Here is a 20692-nt window from a genome sequence, read left to right on the forward strand (position 1 = left end):
TCAAGCAAGAATGGGCAAAAATTCTTGCACTTTTGATAATAATATAACTATTTTGTTGTTGTTTTGCTTACAAGAAAATATGCTGCATTACTAATCTATACCACTACTATTGATAATAATAATAATAGCATGTGCATAAAATCAGCCACATAACAAACACCAGTGTGTTTAACTGCTTGTTTACTGGAATATTTAACTTATTAGTTAGATTTACAGACTGGAGTGAAGCTGGTTCAGCCAAATCATCTGAGTCTGCAGTGTTTTTAGTGAGTCTGCTCACTCGCCTTGTGTACTTAGCAGCAGCCAGTCAGACTCGTGATTCCTGATTCAGTACAAAGATTCGAATCATTAACCCGGGTGATTCAGGAACCGCCCAGCTCATAGGATCCGGGTTAATTGAGATTTCGGAATCGTGATTCCTGATTCAGTACAAAGATTCGAATCATTAACCCGGGTGATTCAGGAACCGCACAGCTCTAACACCCATTGTACGGCTCTGAGTGGTCGGCTCCCTTTCGTTTTGAAGAGTATGCAAGATTAATTTCATGCTTTTTGTACTAAATTATCATAAGTCGAATTAAATGTGACATTTAATTTCATTACAATTATACGCAACCCTCTTTTTTGTAGGTCTGGTGTTCTCCTTTTTGGGGTTATGGAAGTGGTCACCTTAGTTTCAGACGTCAAGTGCTAAATGTGTTTATGTTGACAAAATACTATTAAGTTGGTCAGTAAAAAACCCTGAATATCATTTCTTTGCACTTTTGTCAGTTAAATACAAGTTAAAACAAACAAAAAAAAAATCACATGTTGTTTTTATTGCATTTTACAAACGGTTTAATGGAGACTTTTAACGGGCGTTTTGAAAATCGCTCTTGTTTTTGATTTAATTGGAGCGCACGAGCTTCCCTCCTACCAACTTCCGGTGGAGAAATTTGAAAGCTTGGCGGTTGAGGAGTGTTGTTATGAGTGAAGCTGTGCGGTGCTAAAGCGCAGTAGAACAAATTGCTCTTGTTTATACCCTTATTATTGCTTATATTATTTATAATTAACGCACTGGTATTGTATATTTAGTCTGTTTGTATTAAGAGAGAAGACATGGAACCAGCAGTGGCGAAACTTCTAGTTGGACTCGCTGTTAAAATTAGCCGCAGTGACGGTAAGAAACTAATATTCTTAGTTAGGAAAAATAAGCTAGCAGTTAGCCTAGCTGCTACTTGTGTTTGACTAATTTTATGATTCGTATATGCTACACTACTAACAAGTTCACTAACTGCATAAGTGTTCGTTCAGTTCAAATCTGCCAGGGATAAACGACTGGTGCTTGTCATCAAACGAACACTGCATGCTTAACATTGTAAATAATGTACTATTTATTCAGATTAAGTAAAGTGGTTATACACCGATCAGCCATAACATTAAAACCACCTCCTTGTCCATTTTATCAGCTCCACTTAGCATATAGAAGCACTTTGTAGTTCTACAATTACTGACTGTAGTCCATCTGTTTCTCTACATACTTTTTTAGCCTGTTTTTCAATGGTCAGGACCACCACAGAGCAGGTATTATTTAGGTGGTGGATCATTCTCAGCCTTGCAGTGACACTGACATGGTGGTGGTGTGTTAGTGTGTGTTGTGCTGGTATGAGTGGAGTTTTTAAATACCGTGTCCACTCACTTTCCACTCTATTAGACACTCCTACCTAGTTGGTCCACCTTGCAGATGTAAAGTCAGAGACGATCGCTCATCTATTGCTGCTGTTTGAGTCGGTCAACTTGGCTGGGTATTTTTGGTTGGTGGACTATTCTCAGTCCAGCAGTGACTGAGGTGTTTAAAAACTCCAGCAGCATTGCTGTGTCTGATCCACTCATACCAGCACAACACACACTAACACACCACCACCATATGTCATTGTTACTGCAGTGCTGAGAATGATCCAACACCTAAATAATACCTGTAGTCGTCCTGTGGGGGTCCTGACCATTGAAGAACAGGGTGAAAGCAGGCTAAAAAAAGTATGTAGAGAAACAGATGGACCGTTTTCCTCCCACAGTCCAGTCATTGCCCATGACTGTTTGACATTAAACTTGAACTGATAAATCATATGTAACCGGTAACTATCTGTCTTGTCATGAAGTGTAAAACATGGTGTTAAAATTCTAATAAACAAACACACAGCCTTTAGTATGAGTATATAATTTTTTATCAGCAGATGTCACAATAATCAGGTCTAGTCTTTGCCCCAAGACATAAAAGACAAAATGAGGTAAAAGATTAACCTCCATACTTAACGTTAATAAAAGTGGATGCATTTATTAATATGTTACAGTACCAAGTATCTGTAGTACGCTATCATAAAATAGTGGTTCATGTTGTATTTAAGATCTTTAATGCTGTTTGTTTGTTTATTAGGATTTTAACGTCATGTTTTACACACTTTGGTTACATTCATGACAGGAACGGTAGTTACTCATTACACAAGGTTCATCACTTCACAAGGTTATATCGAACACAGTCATGGACAATTTGGTATCTCCAGTTCACCTCACTTGCATGTCTTTGGACTTGGCAGACACAGGGAGAACATGCAAACTCCACACAGAAAGGACCCGATCCGCCCCACCTGGGGATCAAACCCAGGACCTTCTTGCTATGAGGCCGTCCCTTTAATGCTGTGAATGTATGCAGTTTTAATTACAGACATTATAAACATTGTACACATTAATAGGAACCAAACTGCAGTAAACATCCTAACATCAGACCTTTCATTTTTTTATACATTGCTTGCAGTAAGCTTGTCCACAGTCAGTCGTCTTTTACTTTCTTTTCACAGTTGTTAATGCTTTACATGATACATAAACCGTTCTTAAAGCATGATTTACCTTATGCACATATCGCTTTCTGGTCTTTCTGTGAAGGGAGAGTGCACAGTGCAACAGTGAAAACTGTCAATCCTGCCAAGTCAACGGTTCATGTGGAATGGACTGAAAAGGATGTGACCAAAGGAAAAGAGGTTAGCATCAGCTCTAAATGTCCTTCCCTTCAGTGGCTTAGCAGTGTGTACATTTGTGTTCGTGGTAATGACTTTGTGGGTCTGTGTCTACTAGATTGACCTGAGTGACATCTGTCAGCTCAATGCTGATATAATTCAGTACCTGCAATCATCAGAAAAGCCAGGGCCTTCCTCGGCACCAACACCCAACCCTGCACGAGCACCTAAAGCTGAAAAAGTAAGGTTTTTTTTTTATCCATAAATCTTCTAAATCATCTCTTCCATTTTATATCATTTTTAGAATGATTTATTGATATGCATTTATTATTAAACATATCACTGATCTAATTTATAGGATCTTACCTAAAACGTGTGAATTCCTATACATAACAAATCGACCCTCACTTTGACCTTTTAAAGAACCTTTTATTCAGCCATTATAACATCCATAGCAGCTGACATGGCGTTAAGAATCAAAGAAACAAACGATACTTAAAATGTGTTTTTACCAAGGAGAACAAAAGATTGTGTTAATGTAGTTATTTCTAATTCCCTAGTTTTAATCTGCTGCCACTGCAAGCTTTGATATGATCAAGGAGGGTCAGATTGACCACACACTTTCTTCAGTGTGTCCATAATGCAGCCGCTTCTCATCACCTGCCAGTGTTTGGTTCCTTTAGTCTTATCGTATATGGCGATATGCTTTGCTCTATTTGTACCCAAGCGAAAAACCCCAACCCCACTCGCACAAGCACCCAGACCATCCCTGTGGACCCTGTCTGACCTTTTCTTTCCCGCGTACTTGGCCAATTGTGTTTGTGTGGACACCTGACCAGGTCAAGTTTGAACACTTCTCAATGTGCTACCATGTTAGACCACTACGCTATCTGAGCACAATCAATTGATTATATGATCTTTTTCATTATTTGATTTAATTTTATCATTGGATTTTATCCTTGCAGCCCTATTATCCATCACTAAGCTTATAGGCATGTCTCTCTTCTTTGGCTTTCAGAAATCAGAGCTTCCCCCAAAGGTTTCAAAACTTCCTGCCCCCTCAGAGTGTAAGTATTTATTATAAATGAATTGTGCTTCGTAAACATGAGTTGTTGTATTATGTTAATGTGTCATTTCTCCCGTTTAAAGCTGCGCCTCCAGCTGGTCCTCCCGAGGAGCCAGGTTTGCCTGCAGTGAATGCTTTATCCCCTCTTGATCAATGCACTCGCACTGCTGGGGCTTTAAAAATCTAAAACCTAATATTGATCATTAGGTTAATCCTTGGTGGCTTGACATTTACTCTTCTTTGCACTGGACATGTGCCGATAATGTGTCAAAATACCCAGTGGTAATTAAAGCTAGTGCTGCACTTGGATGCCAGTTCCAGAAATTTTCAGTAGACATGTTGGGCATAGATGTTGTCCTGTTCACTTGAAACACTATATGGACAAAAGTTTTGGGACCCCCTTCTTCTAGTTAGGCAGGTATCATGGTTTCAAATTTAATATCGGCACATGACCAATCCACCACCCCCTTTTTTATGGTGTTAACTGTTCATACCAGTTGTAACGTGTTTCATTTAATAGTGAATTTCAATGACAGTCCTAATAATAATAGTTTTGTTATTGACTGCTATCGCAAATCTAGCGCTTGCATATAACGTAAATTTGTATACCAGTCGCCTTTCGCTGATTGTTTAACTTCCCCCTTAAGTTCCCAGGAGAATGACCACACGTCAGACATGTCTGTTTCGACCTCCTGCAGTTCCATCCACTGGAGCGACAAACGCTGATGATGCTCCCAGTCAGGAGCAGCCTTCATCTACCATTCCCAGACCCTCGGGTTAGTACGTTTATGAATATTAAGACCACTTAGACATTCATTGTTGTTGGGATAATTAAGATGAGGTAGAAAAGATTCCTTTATTGATCCCTATGGGGGAAATTCGAGTGTTACAGCAGCTTCAGCACAAAGTGAATACAGTTAAAATACAATAAAATAAACTAATATTGTCTATGTGACGCATTTACTATTATACAGCAATATGACAAATTACACTATATAGGAAACACTAATATATATATACCGATCAGGCATAACATTATGACCATAATATTGTATTGGTCCTCTTTTTGCTGCCAAAACAGCCCTGCAACTGTGATGCACTGTGTATTCTGACACCTTTCTATCAGAACCAGCATGAACTTTTTCAGCAGTTTTAGCTACAGTAGCTCATCTGTTGGATCAGACCACACGGGCCAGCCTTCGCTCCCCACGTGCATCAACAAGCCTTGGCCGCCCATGACCCTGTCGCCGGTTTACCACTGTTCCTTCCTTGGATCACGTTTGATATATGCTGACCACTGCAGACCGGAAACACCCCACAAGAGCTGCAGTTTTGGAGATGCTCTGACCCAGTCATCTAGCCATCACAATTTGGCCCCTGTCAAACTCACTCAAATCCTTACGCTTGTCCATTTTTCTTGCTTCTGACATCAACTTTGAGGATAAAATGTTCACTTGCTGCCTAATATATCTCACCTACTAACAGGTGCTGTAATGAAGAGATAATCAGTGTTATTTACTTCACCTGTCAGTGGTCATAATGTTATGCCTGGTCGGTGTATGTGTAGCATGTGATGTAAAGTCAATAATAATTCAACATATAATACAGACATAAATCACAGCATTGCAAACACATTTTATTAATGACGTGCCTGAACTATTTTTCTCTGACATGGCAGGATTACCGAGTTATACAAGGAGGCAGGCTGCTAAACCACCATCTCCTTTGCTGCCTGCTATCGAAGCCGTGTCAGAAAGCGAAGCCTCAAAATGTGCCCCTGCACCCACAACAAGTAAGTTGGGACCTATTTACTGGTCAGTTTTTCAGCGTTTACAGAACAGGTTCTTTTCTAGTTGTATTATACACCGATTTAACCTCCTTGTTTCTACACTCATTGTCCATTTTATCAGCTCCACTACCATATAGGAGCACTTTGTAGTTCTACAATTACTGACTGTAGTCCATCTATTTCTCTACATATCTTTTTAGCCTGCTTTCACCCTGTGCTTCAATGGTCAGGACCCCCACAGAACTGGTATTATTTAGGTGGTGGATGATTCTCGTCACTGCAGTGCTGAGAATGATCCACCACCCAAATAATACCTGCTCTGTGGTGGTCCTGTGGGGGTCCTGACCATTAAAGAACAGGGTGAAAGGGGGCTAACAAAGCATGCAAAGAAACAGATGGACTACAGTCAGTAATTGTAGAAATATAAAGTGCTTCTATATGGTAAGTGGAGCTGATAACATGGACAGTGAGTGTAGAAACAAGGAGGTGGTTTTAATGTTATGGCTGATCGGTGCAGACTGACACTCAATTTGCTTTTTGTTTTTATCTCAGACCACCGTGTGTCGCGAGTTCCAGAAGTAAATAAAACAGCAAGTAAAAGGTTGTCACTGTCGACTAAAAACCCTGAAAATCAGACAAAGAAAGGAAAGGTTTGTAGTACGACTATTTAAGAAAGTTATATTTTTAGATTGCATGTTACTTACAGACTTTACTGTTTTTGTTTATTCGTAGTATGGAGACATGAACCGGCCGAACAAGCAGTTTTACCAAATGATTGAAGAGTACCGGGAAACCGTGGAGAAAGTTCCTTTATCTTTGACTGATCCTGTAAGTTGATGCACAGTTAGAGCATTCTGCTAAAACAACAGAGGAACTATTGTTGCCTACATTTACATTTTCAGCATTTAGCAGACGCCTTTATCCAAAGCGACTTACATTACAGTTACAGTTTAAGCAATTAAGGGTTAAGGGGCCTTGCTCAATGGCCCAACAGCAGCAACCTGACTGGTGGGGCTTGAACCAGTGACCTTTTGATTACTAGTACCTTAACCACTAGGCTATCTAGGCTATGGCTTGCCCTACATTATTTACCATTATTTAGTACTGTGAAAATAAAAGGCTTTGGTCCTAAAGCAATCCTATACATGGTTACATAGGTACTGTATTACATATTTCTGACACATGTTCCGTTTCCCCCCTTCCACACACACGCACACCTTATTTCCCAATTTGCAATTCAGTGGCGGCTCGGTGGGTAGCACTGTCACCCCACAGCAAGAAGGTCCTGGATTATATTCCCAGGTGGAGCAGTCTGGGTCCTTTCTGTGTGGAGTCTGCATGTTCTCCCCGTGTCTAAGCGAGTTTCTTCTGCAAGCTCCGTTAAAATCCTAATAAATAAATAAATAAATAAAATAAGCTGGCATTTCTGACTCAAGTTCACAGCTGGTTTTGTAGCTGCGTAGATGCCACAGAGCTAGTGCCCATGAGGCAGATGTTTTTAATGAGCTTTCTTTGTTATTTAATCTTTGTAAAGGAATAGGTTAACATTTAAAATCAATCTGCATTTGTGTGTTTTCTTAAGGTTGAACTCCACAGAATTTGTGTTTGCGTTCGCAAGCGACCACTCAATAAAAAAGGTAGGCTGATGAAAAGGTGTAGCAGTAAACAGTCATATTGAAACTAAATGCTCATATGTTTACATACATCTGGCTAAATCCTGTTGTGCTTTAGGTTCCTAATATTGCATGTTGTCATTTAAATGTAAATGCATTAGCATCATCTGAGCTTTATTACCACATTATTCATCATTTCTGATTTAGAAACTCTTACTAATCTTGATGATGAAAAATTGGAAATCTTGGACAACCTGACCGTGTTTATGTATATACCTACAATATGTTCCTTGTTTCATTGTGGTGATTGTATGTCCAGAAACGGCTAGAAAAGAGATTGAAGTGGTGACCATCCCTGGGAATGGAGTTCTCCTGTTCCATGAACCCAAGCAGAAGGTTGATCTCACCAAGTACCTGGATAACCAACTTTTCCACTTTGATTACTCATTTGATGAAGAAGCCTCCAACGACTTGGTTTACAGGTAGTGTTTTGGGAGATTTTCTTTTTTCTTTTCCTTGCCCAGTTATGCATTATTATTCATTATGGGAACTTTAGTGGTTTTGAATGTCATGGTTAATGTGGCGGTGCCACCTAACCTCAGGATATCAGTGTGTGCATTGTGTTGTAATCCAGAGCTCTTCTAATAGGACGCCTGTTGCTGCTTTGTGACAGAAATGTCCATTGTCAGTAAGGGGTGGGCATTTTGGTCATTTTGACAGATCACATAATCGTACCAGTTTCCAGTTGCTTATACATATGCTATAAACCTTATATGGAAGTGTGTCATAAAAGCCCAACACAAAGTTCCTGTTCAATTCTTGTTGTAGTGAAGTTGCTTACAGAAGCCGTTTGGTCAACATGTTTTATCATAAGCAAAGATCAAGCTATCAAACTTAGCATATTACATACACAGATGAGGCATAACATTATGACCACTGACAGGTGAAGTGAATAACACTGATTATCTCATCACGGCACCTGTTAGTGGGTGGGATATATTAGGCAGCAAGTGAACGTTTTATCCTCAAAGTTGATGTTAGAAGCAGGAACAATGGACAAGCGTAAGGATTTGAGTGAGTTTGACAAAGGCCAAATTGTGATGGCTAGACGACTGGGTCAGAGCATCTCCAAAACTGCAGCTCTTGTGGGGTGTAGTAGGAATAGTAGTAAATCGGCGCCAAGGCTCATTGATGCACGTGGAGAGCGAAGGCTGGCCCGTGTGGTCCGATCCAACAGACCAGCTACTGTTGCTCAAACTGCTGAAGAAGTTAATGCTGGTTCTGATAGAAAGGTGTCAATACACAGTGCATCACAGTTTGTTGCGTATGAGGCTGCATAGCTGCAGATTAGTCAGTTGGAAGGTGGTATTTCCATTTCCTTTTAGGATCCATAAGGTATAGAAAAATCATGTGCGCCTCTCAATGATGTCCAACTAGTGCTGCCTTAGATTTTGGTTCTTCCCTAATTCCAATCTTGAACTTTCTTTTATTTCACCTATTATTTTCAGGTTTACTGCCAAACCTCTGGTCAAGACTATTTTCGACGGTGGAAGGGCAACATGTTTTGCCTATGGACAAACCGGGAGTGGAAAGACTCATGTTAGTGCTGCTACTGGTGTTAAATAATAAAACTGCATTAAAAATTCACGTTGATGTTGATGCATTTTCTTTTGGTGCCCTTCCTAGACGATGGGTGGTGATTTTTCAGGAAAGGCGCAGAACAGCTCAAAGGGAATCTATGCTTTGGCAGGTGACTTGAAAATGTCTCACCTGAAATGTCTATGTACTGTATTCGATCATATATTTTAAAAAATAAACTGTTTATTTCTTTTATTTTTGAACCTTACAGCACAGGATGTCTTTACCCTTCTGTATCAGAAGAGATATGCTGACTTGGACCTGACTCCATATGTGACGTTCTTTGAGATCTACAATGGAAAGGTATGTGCTGACTAATGTAAAATCGGGATTGAAACGTTTAATTAATGTTATAGTATGGGATATACTAGATTTAGGTCCTCAATTCAAAACTGTTTTGATGTTATTAAAAACATGAATGTAACGATCTTGTGTTCTTAGGTTTTCGACTTGCTAAATAAGAAGGCAAAACTGCGTGTTCTGGAGGATGAAAATCAGCAGATGCAAGTCGTCGGCCTGCAGGAAATGCCGGTCTCGTCCGTTGACGATGTTATAAAAATGATCGAGAAGGGCAGCGCATGCAGGTATACTTTTTATCATGAAATGCTCCGGCTTTTAAATTCCCTTCTTACAAACATGCTGGTACTCAGATTATTCCATTAAAAAGTGCATATGTGCCTTACACACTATTCTTGTATGGCTGGGCACTGGTTGTTGTTTACTTGAGGCTGAGTTCTTTAAACCAAGCTTTTCTTCATGTCTTTATAGAGCTTGCTTTGTGCACAAATAATCTCCTAATTGCACATTTTAGCAGTTGTTGTGGCTGACACACATGAATTTAATAATTGTCCCAATGCTTTTGTCCATATAGTGTATTTATCTGTGCTTTTACATCTATTTACTGTCTTGAAAAGTGACCTTGAGTCTCTGAGAAAACTTATTATTATTATTAGTATTAGTATTAATAGTAAATTATTAGAGACAATTCTTCATGTATGTTTTATTAGTTATTTTTTGATAGTAATGTCCAACTTCTATCCTTGTTGTATAAGACACGTGGGTAGCACTGTCGCCTTTCTGTATGGAGTTTGCATGTTCTCCGTGTGTCCTCGGGGCTCTGGTTTCCTCCCACAGTTTGAAGACATGCAGTCAGGTTAATTGGAAATACAAAATTGTCCATGACTGGGTTTGACATTAAACTTGAACTGATGATTCTTGTGTAACCAGTAACTACCTGTCCTGCCATGAATGTAACCAAAGTGTGTAAAACATGCAGTAAAAATCCTAGTAATATAATAAAAGTATAAGAGAAGATTAAATATACTAAATAAACTTCTTTCATTATTATTATTATAAGTCTGTAGTCACGTTTTCTTTCCTTGCATGATAACTACGCTGATTTCCCGTGGTTTGACAAGTAATTAAACACTGAAAACAAGTTTGCTAGCCAGTTTCCTTATTTTTCCTTCTCTCATTATCATGAGTGTGTAGTTCTTTGTTTAGTCTGTCTGTGGGCAAAATATTTCCTAAAAATTCCCACAAGCTGTAGAGGCAAATCGAACTTGTAAATAAAAGACATGCTGTTCAACGGTTTTACCAGCAGATGTCACCAAACTCACGAAATACAATGTAGATAGTGTAGTGCCATCTGCTGGGTAAGAAGTGAAAAGAAGCAATCTGCAATAGAAGCATCTTCACAGAAGACTTAATGTAGCAGTGCAAATGATGTATTCATATATATCTTCAAATAATGCTAGAAATGTTTACACTGTTTTACTTACTTTTATATCAGAACGTCTGGCCAGACGTTTGCCAATGCCAACTCGTCCCGTTCCCATGCCGTGCTACAAGTGATCCTGAGGAGGCGTAAGCTGCTTCATGGAAAGTTCTCTCTGGTGGACCTGGCTGGAAATGAGCGGGGCACGGACATCAGCAGCAATGACCGGCAGACCATGGTGGAGACGGCAGAGATCAATCGCAGCCTTCTGGCTTTGAAGGTACTGTTGACAAATTGAATGTACGAATGATGGCTGGGTGAAGTCTATAGTGTTTCTCTTGACCTCTTATGCAACATTTGAGGTTGGGGTAAACTAAATGTTTATTAAGTGTATAAGGAAATTGTATACACTGATGAGCCAGAATATTAGAACCACCTGCCTTATATGCTGTCAAAACAGCTCACATTTGCAGAGATATGGACTCCACAAGATGTCTTATGTCCTGTGGTATCTGATACCAGGAGATTACCAGCAGAGCCTTCAAACTCTGTTCTTTGCGAGATGTATTATCCAACGTCCACGGGTAAACAGTGCACCAGTGCCCATTTGTCAATGATCTTTGGGGAACCATTGCCCATGGTACGAGGGTACGAGGTTAGCATAGATACTTTGACTTCTTTAAATGGTGCCATGCACATTTTTGGAGGTGGTCCTAATATTTTGGCTAATTACTTGTAACGAATATATGTTTTTAATAAAGTTATGCAAATGGAAATGCAGTTTAGAGCTGGAAAGTTTATAATGTTCGAGTGCTATCTAAGCAACCACCTTACTAATGCTGTGTGTGAATTCCAGGAGTGTATCCGATCACTGGGGCAGAACAGTGAGCACATCCCCTTCAGGATGAGTAAACTTACCCAGGTGCTCAGAGACTCTTTCATCGGCGAGAACTCCAGAACCTGCATGGTAAATGAAATGTGGCCAGTAGTGTCAGTGACTCAGTTATTGAGTATTCACAAAAGCTCGTACTACGGTACCTGCTACTGTTTCTGTAATGTTCCTGTTTAGAGCGCAGCTACAGTTTGTACAGAAAGTAAACGCCCCAATTTGAAACACAGCCTGACTCACCCTCTGTGTAAAGTTTCTAATTTGCATAGTAAAACTTAATTACACATTTATATTGTATTAAATGAAATTGGTACACATTAAAATGACAAACTGGGAAGCTGTTTTGTGTCACCATGGAGTCTGACCATGTTAAACTCACGTCTAAATTATGCTCTAGTATAAATGTAATAACCACATTCATCTTGTCAGCATGAGCTTGAACTTACCAACCGCATTGCTAGCCCACCATCGCTGAGATCCAGGGGTCAAATCTCAGCCGTGCTTTCAGCCAGCCAGATATCTACGCAGACATGATCGGCCAAAGCCCTGAAATGGGTTGGCACTCTGTCTGGGATATTCTTTCCTTGCACCCATTGTTTGCCAGTGAAACCAGACCCACTGTGACTTCGACCAGGATAGAGCAGTTTATAAAAATGAAATAAAAAGACATTAGTTCGTTCTTGTAATGGTTTGCTCTTCTGAATGCGGAACTGGTTCTTTTTGTTGTGTTTATGTTGCTTTTCTAATTAACTGATAGGTTCACTCTGATTGATTTTAATATGCTCGGTGGTTATCAGTTAACCATCGACTCATGACGGTCAGTTAGCAGTTAAAAGAAATTATTAATGAGTATACATTCTTTATTAAATAAAATGAGAGAAGCCATATCGATATAAATAACTAATGCTTTGCCATTCAGATTGCCATGATCTCGCCTGGAATGAGCTCATGTGATTACACCTTGAATACACTACGTTATGCAGACAGGTACATCCCCGTGTTCCTTACTAAGCATCTTTGAATGTTACCAATTTAAGCACTTTGTGCTGTTTTGTTTTCATTGAGAGGCTAAATATAGTGTTGTACTTCTCTACGTTTTTGTCTGGTCATTAGGGTGAAAGAGTTAAATGGAATGTCTAAAGGAGTTGCACAGGAGAACACTAAACTATCAGAGGAGTCTGATGACGGCAACAGTGTTTTGAAGGAGGTAAGTAAAGCCTTACAGAGTCCATAGAGATTGGAGATCTTAAGTTGTACCATTATTATTATTATTAACTAACTCTAACTTATTGTTTAATATATTAAAAACACTCATTGTGAAGAATATAAAAATAAAAATAAAATACAAAAGCTTATTAACTTTTTACTTATGTGAAAAATGTAAAAACAAATAAAGAAAACCCTCTTGTTTTATTTAATAATTTTTTTCTCTTTTTTTAGGAGTTTATTGATGCAGAACTTGAGGTCGGGGGTCAGATCTCCGAGGTGGAGGAGAGGTTCTATGAGGATCTACAGGTGTGTGGCTTACTCCTTTACCCTGATTTTTTTGTAAACAACAAAAATTCACATTAATTCACATAACTGGGTGGCGCGGTGCATCACAGCAAGAAAGTCCTGGGTTAGGGTTCTTTCTGTGTGGAGTTTGCATGTTCTTCCCAGGTCTGCGTGGTTTTTCTCTGGGAGCTTTGGTTTCCTCCCACAGTCCAAAGACGTGCAAGTGAGGTCATTTGGAGATATGAAATGGTCCATGACCGTGTTTGACATTAAAGACTTAAACTGATGAATCTTGTGTATCAAGTAAACTACCTGTCCTGTCATGAATGTAACCAAAGTGTAAAACACAACAGTAAAATCCTAATAAATAAATAAACACATTTGCATAATTAAATGTAATTAATTAACCTGACTTTTTTACACGCTGTGATGTTTTTTTTTACACTTAGGTGTATAGCAAAACCTACTTTATAAAACGGATAGTTCCGGTCCTTAAATCTGATTGGCTGAGCCGCGTTCGAAGCCGTTGTAAAATCCCCGATAAACGCACACCTATGACCACCTCACATCATTCCATATTAATACGCCACTGAATAGAAAAAGTTAATGTTATTTTCGCCCTCATGTTGCCTAGCAACACTGTTAATCGAACTACCTTGCGTCGCGGAAGAATGCTTTATTGTAAGTTTATACACAATAAATACATTTATGAATTAAACATTGTATTTATTGTATTTTATGTTGACCGCCGTTTTATAAAAGCAATAAGCCACTCGAGACCGTGCATTACTGTTATGATTTTAGCACGGGGAAAGAAGTTTTAGCCATTCCCCGTGCTAAAATCACAGTACCGCATGGCCTCTCGTGGCTTATTGCTTTAGTATACCACTTTTCCTGTGTTTCAGGGTGGCGGTGAAATTGCCAGAGCGATGGAACACTCATCATATGACATTGTCAGCGGTCTACCGGAAATTGATGCATACATGGAGAGGCTGCAAGGTATGTTCAATCTGAATTCGTTTTATATGAATACTATAAAACACAATCTCAAAACCTAAAAGTCTGTTTTTGTTCTTCTGTAGGATCCTACAAAGCTCTGCGATCAGCTATCGAGGCACTGAAAGCCAGGTCGCCAAATCAAGCATGACCTGCACATGGAGATATAAATCATGTTTGGTTTGTTTAAATGTTTTGACTGAGTTCTGTCTTAATGGACCCCCGTCCTCGTTTCAAAATTCCTTATAAGTGTTTTTACAGTTTGTTTAATTATGTTTGTTGTCAACTTTTAATGTACTAAATAAATGTTCTTCTGACAGGCCAGAACTGATTGTGTTCGTCCAGTTCATATGAAAGAACGGTTGAACAGTCACTAAGCAGGTTTTTAGCAGAACAGTAGGAAGACATGAAGGCTCTTTAGGGACAGCTTTACCATCTGGTCTGTAGTTGTACCATCAAGCAGTTTAATTAATTGTAGCTAAATATTTAAGAATGTAACAGTTGTGGCTTTATGTAAGCAAATAGTAAAGAGGCTGCAGCTTGCATAGCAGGCTGGTGAAAACCAGGTCAGGTATTCAGTCTCGCGTCAATTGATTTTGAACAGTTTGACACTCTGTTCTGAAATTAATGGGATGAAATGGAATTGCAAGATTCTGCATTGATTTTTGGCGATGTGGCTGTAAAGCTGAACTAATAACCAGTCATAGCTAGAACAGTTATGCTTATAGCAACACTAATCATATGCATGATTGATTCAATGAGAACAGTAAAAATATTTGGACTCTGGTCTGAGGTAATACCGCGTTTGTAAAGAAGCCCAATAGAGTAAAAGGTTTCCAATGAAGCAAGTAGTCGAGAAAGACTGATGAATGTAGGTCTTGGGTCAAGAAGGGTATTGGACTACAGCGTGTTCTTAAACAAGAGCTGAATTGCAGTGCAGATGGCATTAAAGCCAAAGTTGAACTTGGGCTCTTGAGTGGTGCAAGAGAAAAGAATTTACCCCAAGAGACAGACATCCCTTTGCCAAGAACTGGGTCCTGCTCTTGGCTTTTGGCATCCTGTCACACCCTCAATGCCTTGCCAGCCAATTGTGAGCATTTGTAAGCCCTTTGGGAATGGAGTGAGGCATTTAGCTTACTCCTGTCCCAGTGACTTTGAATGAGCTAAGACGTCTGGTCTGGTGAGTGTTGTGCAATAGGGGAGACTAAGTGGGTGTGAAATACAGATGTTCAGGTTACCGCTAACCTGGCATCTGGTGAACAGGGTACTGGGTCCTAAAGAGCTTTGCATATGGATTAAAAAACATCCTGTAGTTACTCCAAATTTCCCAGGGGTGTGAGTAAGTACTATGTATCGATTGACACCTTGTCCAAGGTGTTGTCCTGACTTGTGGCCAGCCGGGTGCCGGACCCTGACCAGGATTATGGAGTTAGAATAAAAGAAAATAATGGAATGAATAGATACCAATCAGCAAAAACGGTAGGACCACGCCTCAAGACTGTGCATGGTCAGGGATTTAATATGTAGGACTTATAGTTACTTGTAGTCCACAGTTGAATGCAGCACTTATGGGTGGGGACAAAGATCTAAGTCACTTTGATCCTTATGGCCAGTTAAAATGCTCACAGGTGGACATGCTGAATACCCACCAACAGTCCTCCAAGGAAGGACAATAATAATGTCATCGTGGTTTAAGTCATGGGTAAAACAATCTAAAAACACCAACGTTTTGGGAAATACACTAAATTAGATTAGTTTAGATAGAATAACTAATTAGATAGATTAGATTAGATAAATTAGTGTCCCAATACTTTTGTCCATTTAGTGTCTCATGATATGTTCACTGTCCTTTCTGACCCTGATCAGCCATAACATTAAAACCTCCTTGTTTCTACACTCACTGTCCATTTTATTAGCTCCACTTACCATATAGAAGCACTTTGTAGTTCTACAATTACTGACTGTAGTCCATCTGTTTCTCTGCATGCTTTGTTAGCCCCCTTTCATGCAGTTCTTTAATGGTCAGGACTCTCCCAGGACCACCACAGAGCAGGTATTATTTGGGTGGTGGATCATTCTCAGCACTTCAGTGACACTGACATGGTGGTGGTGTGTTAGTGTGTGTTGTGCTGGTATGAGTGGATCAGACACTGATTGAGTTTTTAAACACCTCACTGTCCCTGCTGGACTGAGAATAGTCCACCGACCAAAAATATTCAGCCAACAGTGCCCCGTGGGGAGCGTCCTGTGACCACTGATGAAGGTCTAGAAGATGACCAACTCAAACAGCAGCAATAGATGATCGATCGTCTCTGACTTTACATCTACAAGGTGGACCAACTAGGTAGGAGTGTCTAATAGAGTGGACAGTGAGTGGACACGGTATGTAAAAACTCCAGCACAACACACACTAACACACCACCACCATGTCAGTGTTACTGCAGTGCTAAGAATCATCCACCACCTAAATAATACCTGCTCTGTGGGGGTCCTGACCATTGAAGAACAGGGTGAAAGCAGGCTAAAAAAAGTATGTAGAGAAATAGCTAGAGTACAATCAGTAATTGTAGAAGTACAAAGTGCTTCTACGTATATGGTAAGTGGAGCTGATAAAATGGACAGTGTGTGTAGAAACAAGGAGGTGGTTTTAATGTTATGGCTGATCAGTGTATACTGGCATGACATACAGCTCTGTGTTGCAAAGCTGACATGACAAATCAAAGGTCAGCTGAACAACCAGCACTCAAGTGCTTTAGCCAAAGGCTAAAAAAAAAAAAAAAAAAAGACCCAAATCTGGGTGGCCCAGCATCTCCGTGTGAGGCCCAGTGGTCCAAGTGCTTCTTCAGCAGGAACAACCCCCAACCCCTAAACACCCCCACGACCCCTCTCGGTGGGTGGCATTTCCCAAACCGATTCTCCTAAAATATACAGACACACACTTCTCTAAACCATATAGTAGCGTGCTACTGATGTTCCTGTGTTATTGCAAAGCTAAAAAAGGACGCAACTATTACGTTCCACTTGTGTTAGTTACATCTGGACTGTGCGAGGCGGTAATGGTTCATGACTGGTGATATAAGCAGAACCTTGTATATTTATATTTACATTTGCGGTATGTGAGCGATTGAGGGGTAAGGGCATTGTTTAGGGGCCCGACTGGGCAACTTGGCTGAAGTGGGGCTTGAACCGGCAACATTCTGTAGTTTTTACTACTGATATAGGCTTCAAGGCTTATATTAGAAAGCTCAAATAACCTGAACGTATGGACAGTATTGGACAGAACTTGATTGTATGTGGACATGACAGTGTAATAATGAGGACTGAAGCATAAACACGGTCTGTTCTCTCTAATTATAGACGTCATGAGGTGGTCTGGGAGAGCTTTAATGAGATTTGGGGGCACGGTAATTTTTAAAGGACCACCCAGGTGCCATGGCTTGATATAGACACTGTCCAGACACTGGTCCTTTGCTGACCCAGGCCAAGTTTGTAGCAAATGTTCTTGAAAGCCTTTTGGTGTAGCATGGCTTATTTATACCACCTACTTGTTTCTACACTCACTGTCCATTTTATCAGCTCCACTTACCATATAGAAGCACTTTGTAGTTCTACAATTACTGACTGTAGTCTATCTATTTCTCTACATACTTTTTAACCTGCTTTCACCCTGTTCTTCAATGGTCAGGACCCTCACAGGACCACCACAGAGCAGGTATTATTTAGGTGGTGGATCATTCTCAGCACTGCAGTGACACTGACATGGTGGTGGTGTGTTAGTGTGTGTTGTGCTGGTATGAGTGGATCAGACACAGCAGCGCTGTCCACTCTATTAGACGCTCCTACCTAGTTGGTCCACCTTGTAGATGTAAAGTCAGAGACGATCGCTCATCTATTGCTGCTGTTTGAGTTGGTCATCTTCTAGACCTTCATCAGTGGTCACAGGACGCTGCCCACTGTGCGCCGTTGGCTGGATATTTTTGGTCGGTGGACTATTCTCAGTCCAGCAGTGACAGTGAGGTGTTTAAAAACTCCAGCAGCATTGCTGTGTCTGATCCACTCATACCAGCACAACACACACTAAAACACCATCACCATGTCAGTGTCACTGCAGTGCTGAGAATGATCCACCACCTAAATAATACCTGCTCTGTAGTGGGACCTGGGTCTGATACAGGGTTAATACAGGGTCTCCAGTTTGCTCCCGAAATATGCAAAAGATGCATTTGCTACTTTTGCCTCTAGATGTGAATGGAGTTAGTGTGTGTTGCCCCCAATGCCAGATGGTTCCAAAATAAATAATCCCATATAAATAAAGTATCCTTTTTCTTCTTTCTTACCATCCATCCCATCATGGACTAAATGTGCCAGAAATTATAGCTAGTTGTGTCATTAGCGTCTATATGGGGTGGGAAATGGCGTATATTCACCATTCTGCATCCAAGATGCTGACTTAAAAGGTTCCTAAGGTTTTTTGGACGTGTTCCTTTTTTAACCGAGGCTTAAGGAAGTTTGCATTTGTTGGCATTTTCTTGATCTGGTAATATTTTTCATGTGAGGTCTGTGCCTATGTGTGTCTGTTGGCCCCCAGGTCTGTTTGACTCTCCACGTTTTCCTTGGATTCCATCTGTCCGCATGAATATTTTCCTCGGTGCGGAGAAAATTGGCAGCGTCCGAGGTTCGGTTCCCATCACCTCGGCAGACTAAATAAACAGACAGAACCACCCAGCGAGTCCAACCGAGCAGAGCGACCTCTGTTTTCTTTTCTTCCTTTTTCCCCCTTGCTATTGCCTTCTCCCTTCGAGTACTAGATGATGCTTTCTTGTGTCTCTGTGTCTCTGGAAGGTGCTGAATCTATATCCCTCTCTATTCTGCGTAAGTACAATTACATCTTACACCTTGTGGAACAGGGCGGGTCACGCCTCACCACTTAGATGGCGGGTATTAAAAAAGGAACCCAATTTGCAGGATGCTTACCAAAATGAAGTAGAACAATAATGTGGCTTTTTTGTCCACAAACAAAAAAGGTAAAAGGAAAATAAAAGCAGTGGCCAAAACAATGGAAACTAAGAAACAAATAAAAGACACAAAAACATCTGCAGCCCACAACAGAGAAAGTAGATAGACAAGGGATAGAGCAGAAATGAAAACTGGTTGGCAAAAATTAACAACCCAGTCAAACAATTTGGGAACGGCAATGTACAAGCGTCACCCCACCCCACCAACTGCGCCTCACCACTGACCCAGCACACTTTTTCTTTTTCAAGGCACTATCCATCCAACATGAAGGAATCCTCCTTGATGAGTGAACTGCCTAAGTGGTCCCCACATTTGGATCCACGCTAGACAGGGGCTTCAAAAGCTGGTGGGGTGGGGAGTCATATCAGGAGTCAAAGCGCTCAGGTCCGGACGGGACCTCATAACTGATGCATGTACGACCTCTGCTGGCTGATTGATGGGAGTCGAGGGATAGTGAGGATCAGGGTGTGGCTCTTCGTAAACAAAGCTGAACCGCACATGAACTCGCCTCGTGCAGGTGAAAAGACGCAGTCGGCTACTGCACGTGTCGGAGGGGAAAGGAGTCGGTCTCGGCTCAGGAGTGGAGGTCAGCATCAGCTGATTGATGGCTGATTGATGGGAGTCGAGGGATAGTGAGGATCAGGGTGTGGCTCTCCGTAAACAAAGCTGAACCGCACATGAACTCGCCTCGTGCAGGTGAAAAGATGCAGTCTTGGCTCTCCTCGATCAGGAGTGGAGGTCAGCATCAGTAGAGAGGAAGCATAATGCAATCGGGTCATTCGATACAACTAGATTGGGAGGAAAATTGGGGGAAAAATGCAAAACAATAAATAAATCCGGAGTCGTGACCAACAGAGTTGTCGCTTGCACCACACCCTCTCTGGCTGAGGATGACCACTGGCTAGCACACACCTCCTCTGCCACGTGTGAAGCCTGCAGCCTCTTTTTTTTTACATAAAATCCTGACATACAGAATGTTAGTAGTGCAATAAGATGATTTTCCATCCACATGTCCTTCCTTTGCCCCGCCTACTTGTGTCTGTTGAACAGCCAGACCAGAATTAAAACAGTCCAAGTTGATCTAATTTTGGGATTTACTTCTGTTGGGACAAAAAAAAACATCGAGACCACAGTCTTGGTCAGGCTTTTAACAAAATGATATGTACATGCTCTCTGCACATAAGAGATACATGAAGGTTTTGGCACCTAGAGGTTTTTATTTGAACACGGGTGGTCTGAAAAGTTAAAGAACCACTGTTTTAAAACGTGGGAATACATAAATCAGAAGGAGAGGGAGATACGCCCATGAACTGTTATTCCTAGGGTGCATATGCACAGAAAAATGCTGCCATGAATAGTTTCATTTGAAGACAGTTTTTAAGGAGATAAAGGGTGGGTGGGTGGTGGTGGGGTGTTAATTTTAAAATATTATTCCCTTCCAGATATTTTATATACGTCAGGTTATTATGGAATCATTCAAATAC

The 20692-nt window shown here is 40.6% G+C and overlaps 1 protein-coding gene across 2 annotated transcripts; it reads left to right on the forward strand.

Moving 5' to 3' along the window:
* Positions 1 to 918: 918 nt before the first annotated feature.
* kif2c (kinesin family member 2C) lies at positions 919 to 14519 on the forward strand. 2 transcript variants are annotated; one of them, XM_062993004.1, is made up of 22 exons: positions 919 to 1159; positions 2920 to 3014; positions 3109 to 3231; positions 4009 to 4057; positions 4140 to 4172; positions 4704 to 4832; positions 5735 to 5848; positions 6398 to 6495; positions 6578 to 6673; positions 7428 to 7482; positions 7778 to 7940; positions 8967 to 9057; positions 9145 to 9208; positions 9308 to 9399; positions 9538 to 9680; positions 10889 to 11093; positions 11670 to 11780; positions 12622 to 12689; positions 12816 to 12909; positions 13143 to 13217; positions 14102 to 14195; positions 14279 to 14519. In XM_062993004.1, exons 1-22 carry the CDS (start codon positions 1099 to 1101, stop codon positions 14341 to 14343), a joined length of 2118 nt encoding a protein of 705 aa, XP_062849074.1. In that variant the 5' UTR covers positions 919 to 1098; the 3' UTR covers positions 14344 to 14519. The 2 variants fall into 2 exon arrangements, with proteins under 2 accessions (XP_062849074.1, XP_062849075.1); XM_062993005.1 differs by lacking the exon at positions 4140 to 4172.
* The last annotated feature ends 6173 nt before the right edge of the window (positions 14520 to 20692 follow it).

This window comes from Trichomycterus rosablanca, chromosome 4, assembly GCF_030014385.1.
Source record: "Trichomycterus rosablanca isolate fTriRos1 chromosome 4, fTriRos1.hap1, whole genome shotgun sequence".
NCBI classification, from domain to species: Eukaryota; Metazoa; Chordata; class Actinopteri; order Siluriformes; family Trichomycteridae; genus Trichomycterus; species Trichomycterus rosablanca.